The 21,344-nt window shown below is 41.9% G+C and overlaps 1 protein-coding gene and 1 long non-coding RNA gene across 3 annotated transcripts in view; one reads left to right on the top strand and one right to left on the bottom strand.

Annotated features, from left to right (window-relative positions):
* The window catches only part of LOC138802533 (UDP-N-acetylglucosamine transferase subunit ALG13-like), an 11,116-nt gene extending 6,514 nt beyond the window's left edge, over window positions 1-4,602 (top strand). For both annotated transcript variants that reach the window (XM_069985942.1, XM_069985943.1), the window contains exons 2-4: window positions 775-937; window positions 2,362-2,500; window positions 4,383-4,602. In XM_069985942.1, coding sequence (XP_069842043.1) covers window positions 775-937; window positions 2,362-2,500; window positions 4,383-4,494 — 414 coding nt within the window. In that variant the 3' untranslated portion in view covers window positions 4,495-4,602. The remainder of the gene's footprint in view (window positions 1-774; window positions 938-2,361; window positions 2,501-4,382) is intronic.
* The window catches only part of LOC138765646 (uncharacterized), a 680,565-nt gene that overhangs the window by 262,857 nt on the left and 396,364 nt on the right, over window positions 1-21,344 (bottom strand). The gene's annotated exons all lie outside the window — the stretch shown is intronic.

Below are 21,344 nucleotides of genomic sequence, written 5' to 3' on the forward strand. Positions count from 1 at the left end.
GTTGTACCATATTTAGAGTGTTGTGATTGCATTGAACAGTCTGGTATGACACGTTGCGGTCTCCTAGGACTGTATCTGTCTTTGGCCACTTTCATCCCTTACAGTTCTCTGAATCTGGGACACTGAACACAGCAATACCTTTTTTCAGATAAATTCTATTCCATCTTAAGTGATGTCCCCCAAAAGTTATACAAATCACCAATATACACTTATTACAGGAAATGCCTATAAAGTGCTTTTTTCCCTGCACTTACTACTGCATCAAGGCTTCACTTCCTGGATAACATGGTGATGTCACGACCCGACTCCCAGAGCTGTGCGGGTTGTGGCTGCTGCAGAGGATGATGGCAGGGGACACTGAGGGACACAGGGCACTGGAGGGACACTGAGCATCCCTCTGCTATCATCCTCTCCAGCAGCCACAGCCCGCACAGCTCTAGGAGTCGGGTCGTGACATCACCAAGTTATCCAGGAAGTGAAGCCTTGATGCAGTAGGAAGTGCAGGGAAAAAAGCCCTTTATAAGCATTTCCTGTAATAAGTGTATATTGATGATTTTAATAACTTTTGGGGGGCAATACAATACTTTAATAAAAATTTTCACTGGACTTCTCCTTTAAATGAGATCACAGAAAAAAGGGTCATCTAGGTGAATGTACATATATAGAATTTATTTTATTCTTGCTTAATTGTGAATGTGGACACAACAAGGGGATAATATTAGAGTAATTCATAGTTCCATAAGTTCTATGCTGTAACCTTCAGTCTTTCACTAGATCCTCAAAGACCTTGGCTACAACAAACTGAGTCTCCAGATTGGAAGGGGCACAGTAGAGCCCAAGCTATACAGCTCATCCGGTTTCACCCTAGATGTCTTCAGGTATAAGGACTCAGTAGCAGAAGATATTCGGAATGCCGATCTTGTTATAAGCCATGCAGGTACTTTATGGATCTTCACATCTAGAGTGTATATATATTTTTTGTAAGACCTGTGATCTGTCCTGGGGTCCTTTTGGCAGGTGATGCAGTTATTGTCCTAAAAAGCAACTTTTAAACTTGCAGCCCTGTGTCAAACTGGCGTTGCCTAGATTGTCTGTGCATTAGGCTGGCACAACCTCCCCGTCCCTCCTCCCCGCCCTCTTCATCATTAGGTATGCTCCAGCCAGGTATTCTCCTATTCCTCACTTGTCTGAACATTGCACAGGTGCCCTAATGATCCAGGCCATGTGCCATGCTGACACAGGGCTGCAAGTTTAAAAGTTGTTTTTTAGGACAATAACTGCATCAGCTGCCGAACGGACCCCAGAACAGATCTTGGATTAAAAGCAGCTATCCGAAGGTACAAGCGGTTTGGGATGGGCAGATTGTGGGTACAGAGTCACTTTAAGCCTTTTGTGTTTTGTCTACCTTATCCAAATGTGGCATGCAACCTACAGTGTAAACAGAGGCATTGGGAGTGCTGCCAATTTTTTTTTTTTCTGGTGTAAAAGATACGTGTCAAAAGTTTTGGTTGGTCAGGGTTTGAATGTTTAGACCTGACAATCTCTAGTTATAGCCAGTAGAGATGAGCAAAGTTGCTGAAAGTTCAGGTTTACATGAACCTCAACAATTAGCATTTCAGTGCTGCCTGAAGAAGTTGGATGCAGCCTGAGGACTGGATATAGCAATAGGCTGTATCCATGTTCTCGCAGACTACCTAGAGCTGTATTCAACTTCCACCACTGGTATTCAATTGCTGATTGATCAGTTTCGAGCATGCACAAGTTGCGCTCATCACTACTATATAATGCTGGGTTTACACGGAGCGATAATACGCCCGATCGTATGATTACCGATTTCGAAGTAAAAATTTTTGTAACGATCAGCGTTTAGACGGAACGATATGTCTTACGGAAAAAAAAAACGTTTTGCGATCGCTTAAGCCTATCTCGCACATAGGCTTATCGGTGAATGACTGTTTACACGGAACGATCTGCGAATTTTTTGCCTACAACGATTTGAGAACATGTTCAAAGATCAAAATAAACGATTTCTCGTTCGTCGCTTGATTGTTCGCTGCGTTTACACGTACGATTATCGTTCGAATTAGTTCCGCTTAAACGCAACAGTTCAGTAGTTTGGATCATGAATTACAGCTGACACAGTCACTTTAAAAAATTGAAAGGACGTCAGAAAGGGCTTTCCATTATTTCAGGGCTGAAAGCAAATTGACCACAATTTAGGCAATGGAATTTGGATGGACTTCAGAACTGTATAAATCTTCACTTGTGTCTTTGATTGTTCACTGTATTCCCCCAACGTAGTATGCTTGTAGTCAGAATGACCTCTGTCCTTCTATTTCTAACACTCCTGTTTCTCCATAGGTGCTGGAAGCTGCTTAGAAACACTTGAAGCACAAAAACCTCTTATCGTTGTCATCAATGAGAAACTAATGTCCAACCATCAACTGGAACTTGCACAGCAACTCAATAAAGGTGGACACCTCTACTACTGTACATGCAGGTACATCAGATGCAGTATTTAGGAACATTTTATGCAGTGTTTTTCTACCCCACACCCACTCCACTAGGCTGCTTCCAGCTCAAAGAGAGTGTGCACTGGCGCTAACAGTCACAGTAGAAATTTTAATGTATCAAATAATACAACATGAGAAACATTAGAATTTCTAATTAATCATTATTATTGTCATATTCTTTTTGGCCACCAGATGTCAGTGTAATCTGTCTTTCCATCTAAAGCCACAGTGCTTGTCAATTTTGCTATTTAGAGTGAATGTGTTACATATAATCTCAGTGGCTCACATGCTGGGGAAGGGCGGGGGTGACATTGTCATGTACCCATTTAACATCAACCAGATTTTTAAGTGACAGCCATATTGCAGAACAAAGGAAAGGTAAGATTCCAACCTTTTCCTCCTCCCTCTTCCTTGAATTCAATGGTAGATTTGTCATTAAAACAGTATATGCAATTCTTTGTAAATTAAGTCACCATTCAGATTCAGTACACAGAGTAGCCTACTTGTTTTGTCAGGGGACACAAGGTAAGCAAGGTGGGCCATGTCAGTAATGTAGATATGTGCGGTTTACAGCAAAATGGTGAGTGGTAACACACTTGTTTGTGAAACAGCAGCTCTGCATATATACAGATAGATAGATAGCTAGATAGGTATAGCTATATAGAAATATAAACTATAATAATAAATAAATATATATATAGTATGGCAGCTTGATACAAATCAGCAAAGCCAATTGTTTTTTACTAAGGTGTGTGCCTCTTAAGGTGCGTTTACACGTAGCGATTATCGTGCGAATTTGCGTGATAACATCGAATTCGAGCCATAATCGTACACGTAAACGCTGCGAACGATCAAACGCCGAACGAGAAATCGTTCATTTTGATCTTTCAACATGTTCTCAAATCATCGTTTGTCGTTCACAAAAAATTCACAGATCGTTCTGTGTAAACAGTCGTTCACCGATTTAACCAATGTGTGAGATAAGCTTAAGCGATCGCAAAGCGAATTTTCTGTTCGATATATCGTACCGTCTAAACGCTGATCGTTATGAAAAAAAAATTGTTACTCCGACATCGTTAATCGTACGATCGGGCCAATTATCGTTTCGTGTAAACGCACCATTAGTAAGTCTGGCTGTGAAAGAGGGGACGGGGCTTTATTTTAGGCTGGTGTACTCTTAAGCCGGTCTTTATAAATGTCCCCAAGGACTGTTCTTCAATCTAACTGTTTCTGTATCTTTTAAAGTGCCATGAAAAACTTTTTCCCAGTAATTGAAGCACATTACAAAGTTATATAACTCTGTAAAATGCTTCAATCACCTATCTGCCTCCCTTCCCTGTCTTTTCCCCCCTCCACCCCCCACCAGGAAGTGTCCTGACTCACACAGACCTAATTACTGTTGTCACCGTCACCAAGCTCTTCTCTCAGCTCCTTCTCCTGTTACACTAGCCTCCCCCCTCCCCTGCCTTGTCAGGTGACAGGCTTGCTCAGCTCCCATTGGCTGAACAACTGCAAGCCATCACGCAAGCCAAGCAGAGTCACCTGACAAGGAGGGGAGGGGGAGGCTGGTGTAACAGGACCTAGAGCAGCCCTCCTGCTGATGACTCATCCTCACAAGAAGGAGCTGCCTGGTGACGGTGACGACAGTAATCAGGTCTGTGTGAGTCAGGACACTTCCTGCTGGGGGGTGGAGGGGGGAAAAGACAGGGAAGGGAGGCAGATAGGTGATTGAAGCATATTACAGAGTTATATAACTTTGTAATGTGCTTCAATTACTGGGAAAAAGTTTTTCATGGCACTTGTCCTTTAAGAACCATTATACCTTGAAACATGAATGTGTAAAACTTGACTTTTTTTTTTTTTACTTAGCACCCTTGGAAGTACATTGGAGACAATGGACCTGTCATCTTTGAAAGTTTTCCCCCCAGGTCATCCAGAAATATTTGCAAATTTTTTAGATAAAGTTGTGGGCCTACGATAGCAGTAAACAAATGAACTGTTATGCTGAAAAACACTGCAATACAAATCTATTTATAAAGTTGTGGACATGTTACTTTGGATCTTATTAAAGATACTTCTTTGTTACATATCATTGTGTGCACTATTTGTAACAGGCATGATGTCATCCCTTATATAATGAGGGAAAATGTATTCCTCAGATACAAAACACAAGTTTAGGTGTTTAACCCCTTAAGGTCACTCTCCCCAGCTTGAATGAGGATCAAAAATATGCTCTGGGGGAACCCGTAACCCTTGCTGAGCTTGAAACCACGTTAGCGTCAATATCCAGTAATTCAGTGCCAGGCCCTGACGGTTTACCTTATGAGTTCTAGCTGAGATTCTCCAAAGTTGTCTTGCCCATTCTGCTTAGGGCATTAAATGAATCCTGCCAAAAGGGGGCCCTGTCTGGGTCGGTGGAGGAAGCTGGCAATATTCTAATTAAGAAAAAAGGAAAGGATCTGTCAGAAATGGAGGCATATTGCCCCCTTTCAGTACTCAACATGGATTGTAAGATCTTTGGTTTGGAGGCTGGCTTGTGTGATTGAGGACTTTGGTCATCTGAGACCTCAATCCTCAATCACACAAGTGGGTTTTTGACCAGTTGCACCGTCTTTGGGAATCTCAAGAGGTGTGTGTGTGTGTATATAATATGCAACTTGCACTTCATTTCAGGTTATAACTACCTTATTTGTAAATTCTGCACAAAGCAACAGTAATCTCTTTAAGGTCAGCTGTAGGTGTTCAATCCCTGGTCACCACCGCTGTGTTGTCTTATTTTTGCCTTAGATACAGCTGGCAGTGTGTGGACAGAAACACTAGGTGGTGCACTTGTACAAACAAAATTTTTGGCGAATAATTATAAAATGCTAGCGTGAGTTCATCATAATCATCAGGAATAACAGCAGTACTGAAAATTGTCCTCTCGAGATATTGCAGTAGAAAAAAATCTGAAGCAAGTCTGGCAAATCCATATCAAAATCCATATGATGGTCTGCATTCACACTTGGTGTGCGAACCAAAATGACAATAACAATGCCACATTTGTCGCATGACATTTTTTTTTTTTTGGGGGGGGGGGGGGGGTGCTAAAAAGAGGCTGTGTCCAAATGTTAGCTGGGGGGGGTCAATAATTATACATGAAATGCCATACCAACATGGTATTTTTGTCAGTGGCCTTTTTTGACCTAGTAGCAGTTTTCAAAAATTTAAATTAATTTGAAAAAAGGATGTATGATCCTGCTCTTTTACATAACCAGCCAGGTAAAAAAACCAAACAGCAGCAGCCTAGTAGTATCAGGGTGGGAAGGGCCATTTATTTTGGCCCTTCCTAAGCCTAATAGTACTAACCTGCCAGTGGGTACTGAGGTAATAATATTAGGTAGTGTAAGCCATTTAACCAGATGTTGTAATAGATCAGACAGCTTCAACTACAAAGCCTGTAAAAAACAAAAGAAAACAATTCTTAACCCCTTAAAGCGTAACTGTCATATTTTTTCTTTTATTGCAGAAATCAGTAGTATAAGCGATTTTAAGAAACTCTGTAATAGGTTTTATCAGCCAAAAAAGCCTCCTTCTGTACTCAAGAAGCAATTTCCCAGCCTCCCCCCCCCTGACTTCTTATCTGTGCATTATCAGGCAAACACGTCTTCATTACAGAGAAGCCAGTGAAGACGGGCTCTGCTCTCCCATTCTATCCTTATGGAGGGGGGAGGGTCCGAGGGAGATGAGGGAGCAGGAAGAGGTGACATGAAGGTCAGCTGTTTGTAGACTCTCTGGGCACCTAAAACGCTAAATTCAGGTGTCAGAAAGGTCAGTGCTTATCTATGAACTTACTGAGAGAAGATTGCAGGGTGTTGTGCTGTGCAGAAATCCTCCGTGCTCAGTCACTCCTAACAGCCCCTCCCCTCTCCATAGCCACATAATGGAGACAGAAATCCTGCTGCTTCTGCAGTGAGGGGGGAGGCTGGGAGATTGCTTTTTCAGTCCAGAAGGAAACTCTTTTACTACATGAAACCTATTACAGACTTTCTTAAAATCGCTTGTACTGTTGATATTTAATGTTTTCAGAAAAATGACCCTGAAATGACAGTTACGCTTTAAGGACCGGGCTAATTTTCATTTTTGCATTTTCGTTTTTTCCTCCTTGTGTATATAAGGCCATAGCAGTTGCATTTTTACACCTACGGACCCACATAAGCCCTTATTTTTTGCAACACTAATTGTTCTTTGCAATGACAGGCTGAATTTTTGCATAAAATATGCTGTGAAACCAGAAAAAAATTATATGCGCAGTGAAATTGAAAAAAAAACTGAATTCTTTTTCTTTGGGAGGGCTTTGTTCTTACGCCGTTAGCCCTATGGAAAAACTGACTTCTTACATATGTTCCTCAAGTCGGTACGATTAAAACGATATGCAACTTGTATAACTTTTATATTAATTGATGGCTCATAAAAAATTAAAACCTTTTACAGAAAATAAACGTTTCTTAGAATCGCACTATTCCCAGGCTTATAGCGCTTTTATCCTTTGGTCTATGGGGCTGTGTGAAGTGTCATTTTTTTGCGCCATGATCTGTTCTTTCTACCGGTACCTGGAGTGCGCATATGCGACTTTTTGATCGCTTTTTATTACAATTTTTCTGAATTTGATGCTACCAAAAATGCACATCGCGTCGCGGAGGGGAGATCCCCCACTAGACACCAGGGACAGGGGCACAGTCACTATCCAAATGCAGCTGTCAGCTTTGACAGCTGCATTTGAATGGTTAATTAGCTGGCCGCGGCGGCTAATACCTGTGCTCTCTGGCTGCACATAGCAACCGGGCACCGCGGGCTGCAGAGAGGGCTCACGCCGGTAGCCCTCTCTGTTTACCCTTAACGGCCGCATAACGGGTATACCCGTCATGCGTCGTTAAGGGGTTAATTAAAAATATTTTTTATTCAAATAAAAACACCCTACACCCCTTGTTGATCATTTTCATAAAAAAAAATTGCTGGTCATCAACACTGTACACCGAGTTCAACATAATCAGGAAACTGATATCTGAAAAAAGGAGAGACATAGACAACAACAAAAAAAGACATGAGCAGAACACTAGGGCTGAGCGAATTTACAGTAGTAGCGTTACTAGGCTCAGTGGTCAGCTTGTCAGCCAGCTGCCGTTGACCTCCTAGTTTCCTAGGATTGGATCCAACTTTTTCAGGCACCTGGAGAAAAGCGGCACAGAATTCAATGGCAACTGGATGACAAGCTGACTGCTGAGCTTAGCAAATCTCACACTCCACCCATGCCAGCAAGGAAGGGGGTTAATTGAACCCCCTTCTTTGCTGGGAAGGGCACAGTTTGAGGGGGGGGCTGTCATATTCACCATCTGATGTCTTCTTTCATCACCACACTGCACAAAAACGCAAAAAAAGCGCAAATGCATGAAAAAAATGCCAAGATCAGCATTGCCAGAAAGGAGGCCAGAAAAACACCCCAAAATGTTGTGTGTGAGGCCAGCCTGAGACAGGTTTTTGTGTTTTTACCGCCGTCTTATTGTTAACAATGTGCAGATGGTAACTATGAGTTGTGGGCATAGAAAGAGATGGCTACTTTAGGGGGATGTCTGTTTTTAGAAAATTCCCTTTTGTTTGAAGGATCCCCTGACCATATGCTGATCAAAGTACAGTATGTCACACTGCTGGAATCCAGCAATCAGAATCTGGAGGGGATTCTGGCAGCAAGTGATTCATTTCTGTGCATTAGGGGAATGAAGCCTTGCATAAAATCAATAGGCTGTCCCTGGAATGGCCAGGAACTCTAGATTATCCAGAGTGGATTACGTTGTTTGCAGAAATTACTGTTAAAGTATATGAAAATAGGTTAAATCAGGCAAACACATTTAAATAGCTTTTGGTTGACAGCTCTTATGGTAAGGGGAACCTGCCATCTTTCCTTTTAAGCTAATAGGAAGAGATCCGACTGTATCACAAGTAGGGACCACCCGAATGGCTTTCACACTGCTTATGGTTCGAGCAGCATGAAACTAGTGACTGGTTCCCTTTAAATAAATGCCGTACAAGATTTAATGATTCTTTTTAAAAAGCATCTGCAGCTCTATAGCATTCTGCTGTTCTTTTGGATGGGAATGGGGAGAATATTTTTCAGCTAGAAGCCACATATTGAGTTTGTTGTTATCTCATGTATTATTTCACTGATTTTATCTTATATCTTTCTCATGTCTTTTTGTGGAAGGAGGGAGGGTTGGTTTGTTTAGGGTCTATTCTTTGTGATGTCTTTAACTATTGTAAAACTTTTGAAAATGATCAATAAAAATATGATAAAAAAATGTATAGAGCAGAACCATACAAGGTCACAGAACGGACGCTGTCTGAGATGCTCAACCCGGACGTTACTGCAGTACTAGCCTGGTTAACATCACTTCTTATTAATTGGAATGTGGGCGCATTCGGGTGTGCCCGCACTCCAATTAGCCATAACAGACAATGTAAAGTATGGCTGGAGCCGTGCTGTACATTGTCTGCACAGTCTATTTGTGTGGCCACTATTTAATGAAAACTGACATGTCTATTTTATGCGGCTGCTCCGGACAGGATTCCATAGGGGTTAATGTGATCGTCCGCTGTGATTAAACAATGGCCGTTGTTGCAAAGCTGCCATATACAGAAACGTTCCGCACAGCCGAGCCTATATGTGTGCTCTATGGCATGGGCAGGGGTGATCCACAGCCAGAGTGCTCTGACTGCGGCTTATCTCTAATGGAAAAAAAAGGAGTCGAGCATTGTTTTTCCATTATGCCTGATCCTTATCTCCACCAACAACATCATCTGTTGGTAGATGGTAAGGACTGCTTTATACACCTTAGATTGAAGTCTAAGGTGTATGAGGACCTTTAAAATAAATCACTGTACAGAGGTACCTTGGTTTAAGAGTAACTTGGATTAAGAGCGTTTTGCAAGAAGAGCTCACAGTTTTTTAGAATTGTAACTTAGTGTAAGAGCATTGCTCCCCACACACACACTTCTCTGTTCTAGCCTGTTGTACTACGCTACTACATTTTGGGGATCTACAGCTCCATCCGATTATCTGCATTTCATTGATTTCTTATGGGAAAATTTGCTTTGGTTTAACAGCACAGTCCCTGAACAAATTATGCTCATAATCCAAGGCACCACTGTACTTGTAACTGAAGTCCAAAAAAGCCCCCATAAGCTGCTCCCAGCAACACATGGAACTGAAGAATGGCTGCTGAAAGGGAGCAAATGCTGCAGGACCACAGAAAGCTGAGAATTAGCCAGTACTGGAATAGACCCTGTAGCCATGTACAATTGATTGAACTAGAAAACTGGACCTGGGCAGTTCTGAAACATTTGAAAGCTGCTCAGTATTGAGATCTATTTTTCTAGTGCAGGCTACTCACTAAAAGATCTATAAAAAAAAATTCCAATTAAAATAGTTTTTAATTTTCTTTTTCTAAATCAGCTTTGTGTTGCCTCGTACTGACTTCTGTTGGCAGGAGCATATCACTGCCCTCCATCTAGCTCTGCCAAGGGTGGGAATAGTTACGAAACATGTTATATTGTAAGAAAACATTTTGCAAGAGGTTTTGCTACAGAAACTAGCTACAGTATTTATGCCCTAGTGTTAGTCGGATGTGAGCTGTGCATTCATTTCTATACCGATGACTGTTCATTTAAGATTCAACTTTAAAATCTAGATCAAGATCTGATATATTGATGTGTTTTTTTTTCAGGGTATTTCTAATGTTCTCATCAAAGCTTTTGGCATTGCTTGGTATATGTGCAACTGATACCAACTCTGCCACATTGAGCCATACCAAGGCTTTCCAGGTCCTGCTCCCATAGTTGCCTGTCACACTAGATACTAATTTTTGTTAGCCATTTGATATTTTAAAAACTGGTTCTAAGTGCAATTTACGGTGTTCCCCGCAGCTGAGGCAGAAGTGGGCGGCTTTTTGAACTTCCTGTGCCAACCTTGCTTCTCACAGCCCCTCCAGTCTGCCCCAGCTCACAGTGCCCTTCTCCAGGCCGCTGGCACCTGCGCCATGTCACCGGTGGCTCCCGCCCCGCTCCCCCCTGCTGCCACTGCTGTCTTTCCCCACCGCCGGCTCCCCCTTCTCCCCACCACTGCTGCCAAATCTCTACGCCAGGAATCACACTTGTGATCCGGCTCCAACTTCTGGCACCCCTCTGCAGGCTCCTGAACTGTCTGCCGGCACAGTTAATCATTTTATAAATTATGAAATATTTATAGAAATGTGCACAGCGGAATCCATATAAACTTTGTGGTGATGTTTTTAGTGTGGCTGTTACCTGTGAGAACATACCCTAAAAGCCCTCCAGTTCACTCTGGATTCTTATCTAAATCTTGTCCATGTTCGCCAAGTGCAATACCTAGCAGCACCTCTTCCTGTGCACCTATAAGAGAAGCTGATGGGTACTGCCCTGATGACTGCAATATAAACTGGCAATATATTTTCCAATCTGCTTCCCTGGTACCCACCTCTACGTTCTCGTTGTAATGTTATTTTATGTCACATGATACAGAGAAAGTCAAATCTTATGGTAACTGGTAGATGGACATGAAGACCTGGAATAAATCTGTATGTATATATTTTTTTATTTCATGTGGATTTCACAGTAGTGGAGGTGAACTTCTTAGTGGAATAAGACATGTTTATTTTAAATCCTAACCCCAGCTGAATTCTTCGTTGATCTGGAATGGAGTCTGGTAGGTCTTCGTATTAGTTGGAGACAATAAAACTCCAGTGTGCTTTATGTATTCCTTCTGACAGCTGAAAAGTCTAATTGTTTTTTTTTTTCTTTCTCGGTATTGAAGTTTTCTCCCACTCTTATGAGATGAAGCTGACAGGTGACGTGATGCTGTAGAGGTGGTCACGTTGCTGCATTAATTATCCTATGAACAATACGACTTCCATCATTTGCCTTGTCGGGTTTCTTTGTTTTTGGAATCCTCAGAAATTCAGCATTTATGTAACATCAGAGTGATGAGTAAATTGGTATTGGTAATGGTTGTTAGGAAAGCAAATTATGTTAATGCTGCATATAGTTTTATTTTTTCTTTAGATATAGATCATCCTGTTTTCGCACTATGGCTGATTTTTCTGCAGTGAGAACAGTGGCTTCTGATTTACAGACCCAGTATGGCACTGAACTGGGTGGATAGGAGCTAGAGGTGTAAAATGTAGATTACAGCTTCACTTTACTTGAAGGGCCGTAGCTGCCGTCTGGTAGTAATTCTCTATTTTCCTGCTGAAAACTTCTCTGCACTGATGGGTTTCTAAGGTCTATTCAGTCATGGAGGATTGCGTCTGACCTCATCTTTATCACCCTAGTGTGTGGCGTTCAATCAATATCACTGTACTGCTTCATTCAGCAAGCTTTGGTGATAAAGTCACTAGTGCCATTGGACCATAAATGATACAACTGAGTTGTCTAAATTAATTTGCCCGTTTTACCTGTCTACATGTTTTAACATTGAAGCACTGTTATCTTACAGATTCTAGATGCTTGCAGTTACTCATACGATTAGCTTCTAAATACATATTAAGGTTATGTTTCCACACAGTATTTTTACTCAGTATTTTGCAACCCAAACCAGGAGTAAATTGAAAACACAGAAAGGCTCTGTTCACATACTAATGAAATTGAGTGGATGGCCGTCATTTAATGGCAAATAACAGCTGTTATTTCAAAACAACGGCCAATGTTTTTAAAAAAAAATGGCAATTATTTGCAATTAAATGGCGGCCATCCACTCCATTTCATCAGTATGTGAACAAAGTCTTTCTGTGTTTTCAATTCACTCCTGGTTTGGGTTGAAAAATGCTGACCAAAATACTGAGTGGGAACATAGCCTAAAGGTAGGGAGTTTAAATGGCTAAATTTAATATTTTATCCTACATACAACATTGCATCTTAAGAAATGTGTGGCTGGAGTTAATTTTCATCCATGGACAGAAGGGGGCAGCAGTCTTTGTGAAAGAGGGGAGGTCATGAGCAGCGGTCTGTTTGAGACAGGTTGGCCATGAATGTAAGTTTTTCTGAGGAGGAACTATCAACTACAGTCTCTGTGACAAGGGGGACCATAAGTGGTAGCTTATTTGAGGAGTCTGTGGGAAACATCATTAGCAGCAATCTTTGGGAGATGAGGCCACGAACAGCCATATCTGAGAGCAGCTGTTTCAGTGACAGAGGAGAACCATGAGTGGCAGGCTATTTGAGAAAGAATATGTTCCTGAGGTAGGAACATAGCTTAAGGGTACAAACCCACTTGCCGGATCTGCAGCGAGTCTCCTTGCAGATCCCAGCCCTATACTTTCATTAGCAGAGAAACTCGCAGCAGGGATGTACATGCACTGGGATGCACTGATTGGCCGGGCAGAACGTGGGGCGATCATGCGGCCAGGGGCGATTGGGGCTGCAGGGGGGGCGGGCAGGATATACATTACCAGGTCCCCGCTCCTGCTTGCTTCGGCGGCTCCCGGCACGTTCCGCCCGCCCAATCAGTGTGCTGCCCTGCCGCAGCGCACTGATTGGCCGGGCGGGCCGTGAAGACACCGGGAGCCCCGAAGCAAGCAGGAACGGGGACCCGGTAATGTATAATGTCCGGCGGCTAGGGGGTTAATGGGGAGGGCTGCAGACAAAATCGCAGCAGGGATGTACATCCCTGCTGCGAGTTTCTCTGCTAATGAAAATATAGGGCTGTGATCCGCAGTGAGTCTCGCTGCAAAAACGCAGCAAGGAGACTCGCTGCAGATCTGGCAAGTGGGTTTGTACCCTAAGGGTCGTGTTACATGGCTAGATGGGGACCCAATCAAGAATGTAAACAAGCAGCAATCTAGTTTACTGAGCCTATTACACTGCAGGAAGATCAATTATTAAGGGTTGCACAGACATCATTAGTGACATCCATGCAGACCTTGCCCTAAATGTTCATACATTACCTGAACCCGCTACAGGTCTTCTCTGCCATCTGCTTTCACTCCCAGCACTGCGGCTGCAGCTTCAGAGCGGCCTGTGTGAACTGACTGGCCACTCAGCCAATCAGCTGGCCAGTGATTGGCTGAGCGGCCTGTCACCTCAGAGACCATTTTAAAAATACAGTGGTGGCGCCGGGAGTGAAAGCAGACGGCAGAGAAGACCTGAAACTGATTCAGGTAATCTAAAGAAACGATCAGCTTTGGATGATTATCGCTGCATGTAATAGGGCCCTAACTGTGCAAATCTTTCCATTATAATTTTGTCCTATCAATTCCGCTCCTGATTTTGGTTGAAAAAAGACTGACAGAAATACTGTGTGTCAACATAGCCCTACTGTAGCGTACGGCTATTGGGCTGGTCTGGCTTCAAGGGCGTTTCCACTTTCAGACTGAACCAATCCCACCTGTGATAAGATGCAAGGAGGATCCTCATAGGTTACTTCATAAGCCGTTAGCTTACAGCTAATAATAAAACCATTGTTTCAATCCGAGGAGGTTGTACTTATAAATGTTTATTGGCAACTTAATGTTACATACTGTATGAAAGAATAAAAATCTTAGTTTCAGTAAGCATACATTTTTGAAAAAAAGATAAGCTTTTATTTTGTATTCAGTGTACAAGTAAATTACAAAATACATGGAAATAAATACATTTTATGTACAAAGTATCTCTGCAGGAATCGATATCTGTTCTGTGGTGTATAATCCAAGGTGCACTCTAAGTGAATTCTATTTTGCGTATTTTTAATGGACATTCAGAATGTTCTGTTACCCGTCTGTGCTGAAGGATTGGCAAGGCATAATAAATTTATCTCTCCTATCGCTTCCTCAGGACGGAAAGAATTAAGAATCCACTTTATTCATAGCTCGGATCCCTAAGTGCAGGCAAGATGCCACTTTGGTGCATATTGCTGCCATTCTATAAAAATGTAAAAAATAAAACCCATTATATTACACAAATACATGTATCATCTCTGCTATGTTATATGCATGTATATATTTATATATTTAAATAGATTTTCTTAAATTCCCAGAGAGATTATTTTCTGGCATCACCCATGCACATCTTCAGATTTCCTATTGCATTAAATAAATGAATGGGTTTGGGCAAAAGGCTTTGCGGCTACTATTTTGCACAGTGCTGCATTGAACATACAATGGACAAAGCTCTCTAGACAAAAGTCACAATAACAGACCATGACATTTATACAGAAGGCTGCAGTACTTCATACTTGTACTGTACATACAATACTTGAGGAAGGGGTGCCATTGTGGGAAATGTGCTTTCCTTTCATCTCACTCCTTTAGGATGCATGCTATATATACTATGATGAATAGGTGTGCAGTGAGACACTATATATTAAATTGAATGTAGTACAGCCATGTTTTGTGCCATAAGTGGTACCAGTTCCCATCAGTGGACCCTTTAGGACCAGTTGTGGCATAAAACATACAGAACTCATGGGCTGTCCATAAAACCATTGAAATGAAGCCAAGAATGGTTTTATTCCTTTACATCAATGTATCAACATTGGTAGACATTAGAGATGAGCAAACCGGGTTCGAGTCCATCCGAACCCGAATGTTCGTTATTTGATTAGCAGTGGCTGCTGAAGTTGGATAAAGCTCTAAGGTTGTCTGGAAAACATGGATACAGCTAATGACTATATCCATGTTTTCCACATAGCCTTAGGGCTTTATCCAACTTCAGCAGCCACCGCTAATCAAATGTCGAACGATCGTGTTCGGATCGACTCGAGCATGCTCTAGGTTTGCTCATCTCTAGTAGACATAACTGTATTCTGACATTTATGATGTCAATCCAACCAAAGGGGGGAAATTATTATTGTGTTTTTTAATACACAAGTGCCGCCCCCTCAATACTGGTGTCTTAGGCACAGGCCCTTGGTGCCTAGTAGCAAAATAGGGTCCTATCTGTATGATGCGTTAGCAATGGATATAATTATTACAGTTCCATCAAAAATATATGTAGGGGTCAAGGCCCAATAACAAAACATAACATGGAGTCCCCTCCTAGTGCTAATTTAACAAAAAAACTTTGAACAGGATGACTTCTTTGTCATATATTGTTTTCAGAATCCTTAAAGAAAGGTTCCTCACTATTGCAGACTGCATTGTAATGTTAAGGATGTGATATTTTGTATATCTAGTGAAGATATTACAATGTGGCGCTGACCCTCTAAACACGTAGAGATGGTTCCATTCCTTAAAGTTTATGCAAGTAAACACTGGTGCTATGCAAGTTACTCCTTTAGTACCTCAGCCAATGAGGTACTGAAACAAGCCTTAGAAAAGAACCAATGCCCCCAGGCTATATATACAGGCTGCCATCTTTGGATAAAGGAGATCCACTTCAACCATCAGTGTATTTGTGTACTATAAACCTTATTATAAGGTCTGAGGATAGCGGATCCCTTCACAGGTTCTCACCTTCTTCAGAGACCCCAAGGAACCAAATGGGTTACATCTTGGTTGCATATGTCCATAAAGGGATTCTCTAATTTCAGATGTTGATGGCCTAACCTCAACGTTGCTAAAACCTAGCTCCAACCAGCTGTGTGTGTCCCCAAAAATACACAGTGAATATCAGCTAGAAGCCTCTTCTCTATACATTGTGCAGTGGTGGCACTGGTTGCTGTAGCTCAACTCTTATTGTGTTCATTGGGACCTGCCCTTTTATAACCTGGTGCCTCTACTACTTAGTGTACAGAGCTGAGGTGCCTAGCTGATGTATGTTGCATACATCCATGCATAATAGATATTGAGAAAAGGACATCAATATCTGAATTTGGAGAATCCTTTTAAGTTACATATTTTAGATGTTCTTTAGACAGTGTCTATATGGTGGCATTACTAGGCTAGGCAATATGAGTATATGTATATGCTGCAATTACTATTGTCATTCTATGTGCTTTGTAACAGGTTATAGGTTGCAGAAAAGTATGGATGGTGTAAAGTAATATCATCATTCCAGCCATGCTTAAAGTGACACTGTCACCCCCTTAGTGCATTCTGACATCTCTACACAGGTGTAAAGGGTAAATTTAGTGTTTTTCATATCTTATTTCATATCATACGTCATGGTGCTTGTTCAAGTAAAAAGTGTCCTTTTATCAACTGCAGATTGTATTAAGTGGGCGTGGCCTCGCGGCACTAGCGCCACATAACCCCGCCCACAACGGCACGGTTGGCCCCGCCCCCTTGACGCCCATTGGTTATCCAACGTAAAGGGGGTGGAGTCTAGACCTTTCGGCCAGCCTGTTCCAATGGCCGGCGAGGGGCGGGGCCAATTGTGCCGTTGTGGGCGGGGTTATGTGGCGCTAGTGCCGCGAGGCCACGCCCACTTAATACAATCTGCAGTTGATAAAAGGACACTTTTTACTTGAACAAGCACCATGACGTATGATATGAAATAAGATATGAAAAACACTAAATTTACCCTTTACACCTGTGTAGAGATGTCAAAATGAACAAAGGGGGTGACAGTGTCACTTTAAAGACAATATCACAAACTCTGAGAAAATAGAGATTACTTGGTTGGCACCATTCATGAATTCTAGTTTCCTCCACTTTTCAAAATATATTAAGGGGTATGGAAGATGCCAATAAATGGAGAAACTTTTATACATGTGATACTTTTGCCATGCATAAATTGCAATTCATTGTTTTAGAAACTGATCATAAACACTTAATAGTCTAAGAAAACTAAAAACTTGTAGGTTAGGATTACACTGCATTACTTATGTTAGAAGGGTGAACTGAGCCTAGAAAACTGGGGCCCAGATTTATCAATCTTTCTGATACAAACAGGTGAACAATTGATTTGATAGCAACCCATCAATCAGAAATGAGGCTGAACTGTGATTGGCTAAAGATTAGAAAATCTGCCATAGACAAACGGTGAAAAAATAAACATATACAATGTACCAATCAGTTGTATGTTATAGAGTAGTCAAGGACATACTTTTGGCACACATGTGGCTCATGATAGTCAGTGGGCACTTATACTTTAGGAGAATTTACCAACTTATGTGTTTAAGATGGTGGCGAGTGGTGACTAGTCTGGGGTATATTCGTGGAAAAAAAAAAGCTAAGAGATGTTTAAATGATTGATCACACTAGGTGGCCAGTCTCTAAAACAGAGATGAGGAACCATCCGCTGTCCAATTGTTGCAAAACTCCCACCACACCTTAATAGCCAAAGGATAGAGGGCTGAAGGTTCCCCACCCCTCATCTATAAAGAAGAATGGGGCTAAATCTGTATCCAAGACCATATAAAAAATCCATGATTTTTCCATCATGAGGACATGCCCCTAAACCAGGGATGGACAACCTACGACCCTCCAGCTGTTGCAAAACTACAATTCCCATCATGCCTGGACAGCCAAAGCTTTAGCTTCCCAGGCATGATAGGAATTGTAGTAATTGTAATTTTGCACCAGCTGGAGGGCCAAAGGTTCCCCATATCTGCCCTAAACTGACAAAAACAACTAAGATAAATGATGTACCCAGTGCAAAATATTTGTCCTCCACCAGTTAGTTAAAAGCTTTAATTGCTATTCAGTCTACATAGTGTGTTAGCGGGTGTGATCTCTTCTAATGTGTTACTGACAACATTTCATTATCTTATTTTATATGCAGGGAAGTAGCACTTATAATTAATCTGTTTGTATAAGTATCACACAGCAGCTCCCAGGTGTGTGAATGTTCATCACATTGAGAACTCACATCATTTCATGTTTTTCATTGCACTATTCAGAGGTGTGATCTAAGCTGCAAGACAAGACCTTATCTGTATTCTCAAACATCAGCTCGCTAGGTCAGAATTTGAGATCTTGAAAGGTTTGTATAGGTTTAAATCATTGTTAGCTTATTCACAGGATAGGCTATCAGTGTCCGATCAGGTGTTAAGAAGAGCTGCTGCACTGGTATTCATGCCCATTGAAAGACCCTGGAAACCCTGCAATGTCTACTATGTAGTGGTGGCGTATGTTACTGAAGACCAGCCCCTATTGGACAGAGGTTGAGCTGCAGTGCCCTGTGCCACCACTACACAGAGGATGGCACGGGGCTTCCGGTGCTGTTAGCTGTGTATAGATACCAGTGCAGTTGAACAACTGATTGGCCTGTCCACAGGATAGGCCATCAATGTTATAAATTGCAAAATCCCTTTAATGCTTAAGCTTAGGCCTCCTTCACAGATGAAAATAAAATAAATAAAAAAAAACTTTAGCATTTACTGGTGCTTTATGATGCAGTATTGTACCCACTCCCCCACATAGTGTGTTTAAAGGAGAAGTTCGCCGAAAACTTTTATTAAAGTATTGTATTGCCCCAACCAAAAGTTATACAAATCACCAATATACACTTATTACAGGAAATGCTTATAAAGTGCTTTTTCCCTGCACTTACTACTGCATCAAGGCTTCACTTCCTGGATAACATGGTGATGTCACGACCAGACTCCCAGAGCTGTGCGGGCTGTGGCTTCTGGAGAGGATGATGGCAGAGGGATGCTCAGTGTCCCTCCAGTGCCCTATGTCCCTCAGTGTCCCCCTGCCATCATCCTCTCCGGCAGCCACAGCCCTCACAGCTCTGGAAGTCGGGTCGTGACATCACCAGGTTATCCAGGAAGTGAAGCCCTGATGCAGTAGTAAATGCAGGGGAAAAAAGCACTTCAGAATCATTTCCCATAATAAGTGTATATTGAGGATTTGTATAACTTTTGTTGGGCAAAACAATACTTTTATAAAAATTTTCGCTTGACTTCTCCTGTAAGTACGTACTTTCTTTTTTGTTTGTTTTTTTATTTTTTTATGTTTTTCTCATTGCAGTTGCTTGTACTTCTTCAATCACATGATTCAAGGATTTCTGTTGAAGAGTATTGAAAAACACACAAAACAAAAATCAAAAGATACTTATACTTTTTTTAAGCAGGGAAAAAACTAGAGAACAAAAACTTAGCATGGCAAATCAAATGGTTGGCCACACATTACCCTATTTACACAGGAAGATGTGCAGCCAATACCAATAAATTTTGAAGCCTGCTCAAAAGACACAGCCAGCCAAGGATCAGTCGTTTTTCCCGTCCTCAGCTGATCCCTGTGACTTTTACACGGTTCGATTATCAGCCACAGGAGCTTATGGCCGATAATCAACCCTTTAAAAGGCCCTTTACTTTAGCACCAGTCGGTCTTTAGTTACAAACTTCCACTCTTTATTCACAGTCATGTGAAAATGTAAAATCCCTATCAGTCTGCTCAGCCCTTCCTGCCTATAGGTAGGAGCAAAGTTTTTGAAAGTTTTCTAATGTTTTTTTTTTCTGTTTTGTTTTTTTCTGGCCTGTCTGACTCACTAGGTTTTTACACCACTTCTGACAATATCTGCAAAGTTTAACTTTATCTACAATATGAAAAAATACGCACTTCCTAATTTACAAACCATTGACCAATAGGCTTAATCAAATCAGCCTTAGGGTCCTTTTAGACTGGCAAACCACTGCCCAATACAAGCACTGATCTAGTATTGTCAGTATCAGTCACAAGATTACATTTGACTTTTGTTGCCTTATAAACAAGCGTTCAGTCATAAATCACTTGTGTAAAAGGCAACTAACTGGAACCACATGGTGACAACACTTGAATATCTTCACTATAGGGAATGGCAAGGAGTGTTTGGCTGTTGTTATATCCATGTTAACATTAAAGCCACGTGAAACTGGTCTCAAACCCCTAGAAAAAACACTTACTAATAACATAACAGATCCCTGGATCGGCATTCTGTACTGTGAATGTTGTGCAAACAGTTAACCCTGTACATTCTGCACCTCAGAAAATTGTCCAACAGTCTTTGCTACTGTTTATAGAAAGGCACACTTCACCCTTACTGGTTGCTGCCTACGGGAAGTATCATAGTGACCCATCAGAGTGCAAGAGCGACTGTAGACCTAGTCTCTAACACAAGAATGGGCCTCTAATACAACAAAGTCCAGCAGAGGGCAACTCCATATTTTCCAAGTTTGCTGCAAAGGTTGATCTTCCAAGAGCGTATTAGACTTTACTGATGATATGTCCGGTGTGTCTATTGATGACATAACATAAAAGTGACCGTGCACATATTCTTTCCAGATAGAAAATGGTCTCAAGGACTCCAGTCTTAAAGTATATGCACACTGAGCAGTTCTCGCAGAATTGGGGCCAGTTCACACTGAGCAAACACGGCGCAATTCCGCCCCGCGGAATCCCACCGTGCTCAGTGTGCTGCTTTGAGTGAATGGGAGAGTGCATGGCTGTCCGCTGCCGCCGCTCTCCGCTCAAAGAATGAACATGTTCATTCTTTGAGCGGAGAGGAGAGGGAGCGGACAGGCGCGCGCTCTCCCATTTGCTCAAAGCAGCACACTGAGCACAGCGGGATTCCGCGGCGGAGCTCTCCCCCGCGGAGTTGCGCTGTGTTTGCTCAGTGTGAACAGGCCCTTGAAGCATAAAGTTTTCTGCTTGAAATTCCTCGCCTATTCTGCCCTGGCAGAATAGGAGCTGAATTTGAGCAGGATTTGAGTGAAATCCGAGCGGAATGCAAGCGGATTTCAAGCAGAATTTCAAGCAGAATTCAAGCCCCATTGACTTCTATAGGATTCCTCTAGTAGAATCCTTCAAAAGAATTGACATGTCAATTCTTTGGGTGGAACGTGAATTCCGTACAGATTCCGAACTGATTTCCAGACGGAAATTTCTGCAGTGTGCACGGACGGAGGGCAATCCCTATTTGCTCTATGAAAAGGAACAA

This window comes from Dendropsophus ebraccatus, chromosome 10, assembly GCF_027789765.1.
Source record: "Dendropsophus ebraccatus isolate aDenEbr1 chromosome 10, aDenEbr1.pat, whole genome shotgun sequence".
In the NCBI taxonomy this organism is placed as follows: domain Eukaryota; kingdom Metazoa; phylum Chordata; class Amphibia; order Anura; family Hylidae; genus Dendropsophus; species Dendropsophus ebraccatus.